Genomic DNA, 9,132 nt, shown 5'->3' with positions numbered 1-9,132 from the left:
GTAGGGATGAAGAAGGAACAAGTAAATCAAGCTGTGAAAATAGACAGAAAGAGGTGGAGTCACAGGGGTGGCCTGGGAAACCTTGTGTTGTGGGGCTGGGCCAGGACTGGTCAGTTGTCACAGGGAGGGAGCAGAAGACGCGCTAGCTCACAAGACCGCATACTTTTGCATGGCAACAGCATTTATTGAAACACAGATTGGTACAACCCAGAAGGCAAGGCACCCACAGACAGTCATGAACCAGAGGAGGACGTCCCCAGGAAACACAGATTGTTACAACCCAGAAGGCAAGGCACCCACAGATAGTCATGAACCAGAGGAGGACGTCCCCAGGAAATGGCCTCACCTTCTTCATCCCTCCACCAGCCCTGCAGTGGACAGTTCCCTCCTGGAGCTCACAGGGGGAGATCTGGAGCAAACATGGAGTCTTTGAAATGTGTAAAGGTGCACTGGACAGCAAGACCTGTCCAAAGTCCCCTAACCAGGGACTGTAGGCAAAAGCATATCCTGGACAATGATGGGGGGGGGCAGTCACACAAGGAATCTGGATGGAGCAGTTAGCTCAGAGGAAGTCAGGCAGAGGATGGACAAAACACAACCAAGGAGAAGCTGGCAGGTCCTAGCTACTGAGGAGGGCCTTCCTCTCTGGTTCTCGGTTGTGGGGGGACCTGGCTGGAAGTTTGGGATCATTCTTTGACATGGGAAGGCCTAGCTTCCGTGATGTCCAGCTACTTACTCTAGGTGACTGTTCAGAGAACGATACAGATTGACTTGCAGGGCCTTGGAGTGAAGCAAAGGACTGGAAATGACCCTCCAAGGAAACGAGGAGAAAACTAGGAAAACAGCTCCCTAAAATGAGGAGGGGGTGGGGGAAGAGCAGTCCCTTAGGGTCTTTCCTCCTTTTAAACATCTGGAAGATTCTGGATGCAAGCATACATTTTCCATTCACACATCACTCAGTGCCAGGGCAGACCCCAGAAGGGCTGGCCAGGCGGCATTTGGCAAAAGGCCTGGATGTTATGCAAAGCGGACTGACCGGCTGCTCCCGCAGCTGAAGCTGGAGGAGCGGGGTTGGCAGGGGGAGCAGGAATCGGGGGCCATCACCATAATGCTGCCCCCCGTGGCCGAGGGGCCAGAGGCAATCTGGCGCCCTGGGGTGGTACTGTAAGTGAGTCCCCCACAGGTGACTCCGCCGCGGGAACTGCTGACACCTGTGGGAAGAGCACACAGGACTGGGTGAGGGGCTGGCTGTGATCTTGCCCAGCTAAGACACACCCCAGAGTGAGGAGCATTGTAGGGGCTGCCTACTCCTCAAGGAATCAGTGGTCAGTACTCTAGCCTCAGCCTATCCGAGACTCCTTTCCACAGCCTGCACCTCCCTGTTGCCACCAGTAAGGGGCGCTGAACTCTGTTTTCTCTACCTCCTCTAGTGCTCTGGTGATAAAGCTAGAAGGAGGAAAGGCCTTCTCTCTCAGTTAGAGGATCATTGAATCCCAAGGATTAGGTCAAAGGGGTCACCACCATCACCAATGCCATTTTTCCTCAAGATATTTCAAGCAGATACTTACAGACATTCACAGAGCCCACGCCCTCGCACAGCCTAGAGGAAAAAAGAGCTCCATTAGTTCTAGTACTGAGCTGGATTCCTTCAGACAAATGGTAGCTTGGGGCCAACATGGGTCAGCCTGTGTCCTGTGTCCAGAATCTAACTCCAGAAGTAAAGGGATTTTTTTTTAAACAGTGTTGAATGAGAACCTGATCTCTACACATGACCTCCAACTAGAGTGGTGGGCAGCTGGAGAGTTCACAGCAACCTCACATTTGATGAAGAGCTTTGTGTGTATGGGGTGCATCTTCTTTTTTTTTTTTTGGCCAGTCCTGGGCTGTGAACTTAGGGCCTGAGCACTGGTCCCTGGCTTCTTTTTGCTCAAGGCTAGCACTCTGCCACTTGAGCCACAACGCCACTTCTGGCCATTTTCTGTATATGTGGTGCTGAGGAATCGAACCCAGGGCCTTATGTATACGAGGCAAGCACTCTTGCCACTAGGCCATATTTCCAGCCCCTGCATCTTCATTATTATACACAAGCCAGTCTCAAGGGAAGACAGGCCATAAGAGTGAGCTTAGAGGCCCATGACTTGGGGGGCAGTCCCCATTTTGTAGAAGGCCATTATTATTGAAGGCTAACCTGCCCTAACCTGCAGAATTGTGGGGCATCCTTGGGCTCAAGATAGTTCACTCTATAAGGAACAGGGTCTCCATCTTTGGCCCTATTGTGATTACCTTCCAGGATGCGGTACATTCAGAATCCTTCTTTGTCTCACCTGTGCTCCTCGCCCTCCAGCAGGCGCCTGTAGGTGGCGATCTCGATGTCCAGGCCCAGCTTGGAGTTCATCACCTCCTGGTACTCCTTCAGCAGGCAGGCCATGTCCTGCTTGGCCTTCTGCAGGGCGCCCTCCAGCTCGGCCAGTTTGCAGCGAGCATCAGTGAGGGCCGCCTCACCCTGCTGCTCTGCCTCAGCCACAGCAGTCTCCAGCTTGGCACGCTATGGGGAGATGTGAAGACAAATGGGGAAAGTGAGGGAGAGAAAGAGAATGACAGATAGAGAGACAAAGAAAGACAGAGGAGGAGACAGAGAGATAGAGAGACAGAGACACAGAGCACAACTTAGCTCACAGCTAAATGGATAGAGATCAGGCCATGGCAGGTTAGCAGAGCTACGAATTTGAGCAAGGAAGTGGGAGGACTTTTCGTGATCTCTCCTTCCTGATGCTTTGCAGGTAGCATAGCTCTCTCCTTCGGAAGTTAGCCATCTGGCTCATCCCAGCTCCAGTGATGTGAAATTGGCAGGGGGAAGGGGAGAAGACTGCCCCCTCTCTGGGTCCCTGCTTCCTCATAGGCCCATTATGAGGCCAGATTACCAGATTAGAGTCAAGCCTTTGCACATCTGGGTGGAAGGGTCTGGTTTTGCTGTGCTGTTTATGGGAGTCCTCCCTGTAACTTACCTGGACCTTGGCATTCTCGATCTCAGCCGTCAGCCTCTGGATGATGCGGTTCAGCTCATTCATCTCCTCCTTGGTGCGGCGCAGGGTCTCCCCATGTCGGATCACGGTGGCCTTCATCTCCTCGCACTGGGGGGAATGAGAGGCTCAGGACAGGACTCCCCAGCCATGCAGCATCTCACCAGTAGTGTGCAGTAACTGAATGGTGCTCAGCTCATGTGAACTCACAAGGCACCCCTTCTGTACTACTCCAGCCTCAGAGCTGTTACCCCTCCCCTTTAAAAAATCATCCGCAAAGTGAAAGCAGTGCATTTGGAATATCCATCCTACATTGTTCCCATTGCCACACCTAGGAGGCACTCACCTTTTTTTTTGGCCAGTCCTTTGCTTGGACTCAGGGCCTGAGCACTGTCCCTGGCTTCTTTTTGCTCAAGGCTAGCACTCTGCCACTTGAGCCACAGTGCCACTTCTGGCCGTTTTCCATATATGTGGTGCTGGAGAATCGAACCCAGGGCTTCATGTATAAGAAGCAAGCACTCTTGCCACTAGGCCATATTCCCAGCCCCAGGCACTCACCTTGGTGCGGTACCAGGATTCGGCTTCCGCACGGCTGCGGCTGGCCACATCATCATACTGAGCCTTGATCTCAGCAACCACGCAGTCCATGTTCAGGTCCCGGCTGTTGTCCATCTTGACGATCACGGAAGTGTCTGAGATATGGGCTTGGAGAACACGGATCTCCTGTGGGGCCAATAGCCAGTGCATTTAGATCTAGTGTCTGATCTGGATCCTTTTTCTCACCCCTGGGGACAGTACTCACTTCCCAGGGGAGAGGAGGTCACTAGTCACAAATGCCATGTGGATCTTGCCTCCACCACCTTCATTCACATGCAGCACAGCATGAAACAACAAAGCTGGCTGTGCACCAGTGGCTCATGCCTGCAATCTTAGCTACTCCAGAGACTGAGATCTGAGCATCACAGTTCAAAGCCAGCCTGAGCAGAAACAGTTGGAGAGACTTTTAGCTCCAACTAACCACAAAGAATCAGAAGTAGAGCTTTGGCCCAAGTGGTAGAGCCCTATCTTTGAGCACAAAAGTTCAGGGACAGTGCCCAGCACTTGAGTTCTAGCCCTAGTACTGGCAAACACACAAAAATGCAAAACAAACAGAAAAGCTGGAAGGGAGTCCTAGATTTTACCTGAGGGCAGCCTGTGACTTGACACATGGGATATCTTATTTGACAAAGGGTATGAGTGGAGCTGGGTTGAATGGCAGGAAGAGTAGCTTGTCCCCTTAGGCTCCTTGTCTATACATAGTTTCATGGTGAACACCAACTGACTTTCATTCAAACCCGTTGCACAGATATACTTCAACAATCAAAGAAGTGCTCACAGACCTTCAGAAGCCAAGCTTGCACACCCATACTTTGGCACACATATGAACACAGATGGAAGATGCACACACCACCCACACAACCTGCCCTGTCCTGTGTTGCAGGCCCATCTTGCATTGTGCTCCCCATCTTTTCATCCACCCTGCACAATGGCAAGCACGTGTGCACACAGACACTCTCAACCTGTTCTCCTTTCTCTGCACTTCCTTCCACTAGTCCTGGCTAGGTTGGCAGATGCCCCTCACCTCTTCATAGAGGCGCTTCAGGAAGCCTGATTCCTCCACCAGAGCCTCCACGTTGGCCTCCAGGTCTGATTTCCGCAGGTAGGCACAGTCCACATCCTGGCAGTAAAACAAAAGAGTGGGGGGGAGAGGTACTTGCACGCGGGAAGGGCTTGTGTGGGAATGGCATGCAAGTGGGAGTGGCATACAAGTAGAAGGGGCTTGTGTGGGGGAGGGGCTTGCATGTGGAAGGGGCATGTAACTGGCAGGGACATACAAACAGGAGGGGCGGGGGGGGTTGTGTGTGTGTGAAAGGCACACATGTGGGAGGAGCATGCATATGGGAGTGGCATGCACATGGGAGGGGCCTGTATGTGGGAGGGGCCAAAGAAAAGTGATCAAGTGACTGTCCCTGCTGGAGGGTGCCCAGGTAGGTCCATCTCCCCTCTCCTTTCAGCTCTGCAACCAGCCTCTTACCTTCTTTAGAACCACAAACTCATTCTCTGCTGTGGCTCTCAGAGCCACCTCCTCTTCATACCTGGGTATGGGGAAGAGAAGGGTTGGAGTTGAGAGGCTGGACCTTGAATTCCACTCCAGTTCCTAGTCAAGTTTTTCCAGGGGTCACGGGGTACTGATCCTCTTCTGATGTTACCTTGTCTTCTCCATAATCTGTTTGTGCATTCTTCTGGAGCTAGCCTTTGCCCCAGTCTAGCTTTGCTGCACCTGAGTCCTGCCTCTCAGATGAGCTTACAAAGGCACATTCCACCCCGAAGTCTAACATCATCTATGTCTTTGATCCAAAGACAGTGTGTGCCTATCGTTGGTAGGAAAAGCACAGAGCCTTAGCAGCAGGGCAGTCAAAAGTAGGTCTCCCCAGGGATTCCTTTCCTCACTCCCCTGAGAGGTAAACCCAAGACTCATAAGGCCTCCAAAGGATAGAAGGGGGACCCGGAGTCTCTGGAAACCCACTGGACTCTAGGTTCCACTGGACAGGCCCTCTGGAGCCCAGGAAGACCTGTTAAAGGCATCTCAAAGAAGCTACTATAGACAGAAGCTATGGACAGAAGCTCCTAGCCTTCACTCTGAGTGGCCCCTCAGACTTGCATACACACTCACTTTTTCTTGTAGCCCTCCAGCACCTCCTGCACGTGGTTGAGCTCTGAGGCCAGCCTCCCGCTGTCAGCCTCCACACACTCAGCCTCCCTCCTCAGCGCCTCGATGTAGCCACTGAAGAGGGGCTCCAGGTTGCTCTCACAGCAGCGCTGGTTCTGGTAGAACTGCCACTTGGTCTCCAGCAGCTTGTTCTGCTGCTCCAGGAAGCGCACCTGCCATTAGGGAAGAGGAAAGAGGCTCGAGAGGGATCCTGGAGGGGTGCGGGTACCCTTGGAGCTCTCTTTGCTCTTGCATACTGAGTGTAAAGGTTTGAATCATGAGATTGAGAGATTGGGGTCAAGGTGCCCCATTTTAGTATCACCTACAGGGAGGTAGCCATAGTAGGAGAGAAAGCAAACCAGACTTAGCTCAAACCAGCCACCAAGGGCTGGTTCAAGTCCTAGCTCTGTCAGTTTAAGTGCCCAACTTATTTAGCCTCTTTGTGCTATATTTTCTAGCTTCCCATCAGAGATAATTTGTGATACAGTTGATGTTTAGATTGAACCAGTTAATACTTGTAAAGTGTTTGCGAGCAGTCTCAGACATGTAGTAAGGCACAGCAAGTCAATTTGGCTAATTAGCCTAATTAGCAGTTGTCCCTCAATCATGCATTTATGCAACAAACATTTCTTCAATATTTACTCTGCATGTCCTGGCAGAGCCTGGGCTTGGATCCACACACACACACACACATATATCTATCTTTAGTTTAGTTTTTGTTGTTGTTGTTTTATTATTTTGTGCTGGCACCAGGGTTTGAACTCAATGCCTGGGTGCTGTCCCTTAGCTTTTTCACTCAAGGCTGGTGCTCTACCACTTGAGCTACAGCTCCATTTCTGGCTTTTTGGTGGTTAATTGGAGATAGGAGTTTCATGAACTTTCCTGCCCAGGCTGTCTTGGAACTCAGATCTCAGCCTCCTGAGTGGCTAGGATTACAGGCGTGAGACACTGCTGCCTGGCTATCATCACCATTTTATGACCAGCATATTCCACATGAGGAAACTGAGACGCCTGTGTGAAAAAGACTCGCTCATTGTAAGTGACATAGTAAGGATTCAATGTCTCTTATGTGCTGCCCACTGCCCTCACCATGTAGTGAGCCTGAGAAGTTCATCAAAACTCAGCTCCAGTCATCATTTGAAAAAAAAAAAAAGTAGAGATTAATAGTACCTCTCCCACTGATTGGGTCATTAACTATGATCACCAAAGAAAACATGCTAAGGGGAAAGTCACTAACTGTCCTAGAACTAGGATTCCAGAGCCCCAAGTCTGGTCCTATTGTGGCTGCTCCCCTCTCTCCTAGGGCAGACTCCCACCCCCCACACACCTACCCATAGAAATAAGCCTCCTAGCTGTGAGGACTTTTCACACTGCCCACAGTTGGGACTCCCCTCCTGTTAGCCAGGGCATCTCCCTATCTATATTCCAGACTTTTATCTACGAGAAGACTGCCAAGCCCAATGTGGTTTGCTGCCACTCCTCCTCCTCCGATCCCATCTTGGAATCTGACCATAACAACAGCTGGCATTTATTGACTTGTGCTTGAATTCATTCATCCTCATCAGGCTGAGAAGGCAGACCCAGCTCTCAAGACCATAACCTGCCTGGTGTCTAACATGGCTGAGCGGCATGGCAAGGCCTTAGACGGGCTGTGTGCCTGCCATAGCCCCCCATCCATTGTGGTGCTGCCTGGGCCATAGGCTATGGTGCCTTCTGTTCTCATTATTCTCCATTTGTCCTGTGCCCACTACCCAGCCCAGGTTTCCCAGGCCAGTTCTGCCCCTGCCCTTTCGTCCTGACTTCAGGACTGACTTCACATACTAAAGGCCATTTCCATACCAGTGCCATTTCCACACCACACCCAAACCTCAGCAAACTTGGCCAGAGATGAAAAATGACGAGATGGGTGCCAGTGGCTCACTCCTGTCATCTTAGCTACTCCGGAGGCTGAGATCTGAGGGGAGCGGTTCCAAGCCAGCCCAGCCAGGCAGCAAAGCCCATGAGACTCTTTATCTCCAATAAACAACTCCAAGAAGCCAGAAGTGGTGCTGTGGCTCAAGTGGTAGAGGACAAGCCTTGAGCCAAAGAAGCTCAGGGACAGCGCCCAGGCCCAGAGTTCAAGCCCCAGAATTGGGGGATGAGGGACAGGGAAGAAAGATGATAACAAATCCATCTGCTTCTATCAAAGCCTGCACTGTTTTCCCTTTGCTGTCCCAAACTCATCTCCCCAACACACTGGGGACCTTTGCGAGGGAAAGCAAGAACCGGGTCCTCTCTGGACCATCTCAGGTTGCACTGACCTTGTCGATGAAGGCTGCAAACTTGCTGTTGAGACACTTGATCTGCTCCTTCTCCTCGTGCTTCACGCACTGCGCATTGGGGTCAATCTCCAGGTTGAGGGGCGTCAGGAGGCTCTCGTTGACCGACACAGTGGTGATGCATGGGGGGCTGGGCCCGCAGACGCCCCCTGAGCGGTAGCCGAAGCTGCGCCCATAGGAGCCGGCTCGGAAGCCCCCCACAGCCATGCGGGGCCCGCAGGATCCGGGGTTACACAGGCTGCGGCTGCCGAAGCCCGTGAGTCCCCGGTAGCAGGACACCCCACGGTAGGGAGCAGCGCTGATACAGCAGCGGTTGCCCGTTTTGGGGGCCACAGCAGAACAGGAGCTGAAGTTCCTGGTGACCCCACATCCCGAGCTGAGCCTGTAGGAGAGGGAGGACATGGCGAGGAGGCCCGGAGCGCAGTCTGAACGGCTGCAGAGGTGGCTGGAGGGGGCTGTGGGTTGCAGAGTGAGAAGCCTAGGATCTTTCTGGTCTCTGATCCTCCCTGAGCCCTTTTATTGCAGGAGAGAGCTGGGATTGTTGGCTGCATAAAAGGAGTGAAAAGCCATTTTATGTTGTTTATGGGCTTGGGGAGGTTGCCAGCAACTCCCCAGGGACTCGTCTTAAAGGTGAGGTCAGAGGCGACTGGGGCTCCGTAAAGTATTGAAGATGTTATTAGGGACACTATACGTTTGCACTTTTCATCTTCAAAGCTCGTTTACACACATTAAGTAATTAATTTTCTTGCAGTCACTCTCTGTCTCTCTGTCTCTCTGTCTCTGTCTCTGTCTCTGTCTCTGTCTCTCTCTCTCTCTCTCTCTCTCTCTCTCTGTGTATGTGTGTGTAAGAGAGATGGCCCCAGTCCACACTTGGAGACAGATTTGAACTCCACAACAGTCTGGGGGTGGCTGGGTTTTGTGGATTACAGGTGATGGGGCATCCTTTCAAGGAAGAAGTTCCGGGGTCCCAGGTTGACTGAACCCTAAATGAGGTCACCCCTCTATGGCTCCATGCAGGTGATCACATCACATTCTCAAGAGCCCA

At 52.0% G+C, this 9,132-nt stretch overlaps 1 protein-coding gene across 2 annotated transcripts; it reads right to left on the bottom strand.

Moving 5' to 3' along the window:
* Positions 1 to 1,017: 1,017 nt before the first annotated feature.
* Positions 1,018 to 8,489, bottom strand: LOC125364437 (keratin, type II cuticular Hb5). Of its 2 annotated transcripts, none has more exons than XM_048364016.1 (9): positions 8,070 to 8,489; positions 5,734 to 5,942; positions 5,095 to 5,155; positions 4,642 to 4,737; positions 3,579 to 3,743; positions 3,006 to 3,131; positions 2,325 to 2,545; positions 1,565 to 1,600; positions 1,018 to 1,204 (listed from the first exon to the last, which is right to left on the bottom strand). In XM_048364016.1, exons 1-9 carry the CDS (start codon positions 8,487 to 8,489, stop codon positions 1,018 to 1,020), a joined length of 1,521 nt encoding a protein of 506 aa, XP_048219973.1. The 2 variants fall into 2 exon arrangements, with proteins under 2 accessions (XP_048219973.1, XP_048219962.1); XM_048364005.1 differs by having other exon boundaries at positions 1,018 to 1,211; positions 1,569 to 1,600.
* Positions 8,490 to 9,132: the final 643 nt, after the last annotated feature.

The sequence above is a fragment of the Perognathus longimembris genome, chromosome 1, assembly GCF_023159225.1.
Source record: "Perognathus longimembris pacificus isolate PPM17 chromosome 1, ASM2315922v1, whole genome shotgun sequence".
Lineage (NCBI taxonomy): Eukaryota > Metazoa > Chordata > Mammalia > Rodentia > Heteromyidae > Perognathus > Perognathus longimembris.
Note: the sequence above shows the minus strand (reverse complement) of the source record. Positions and strands in the feature narration are given on the sequence as shown.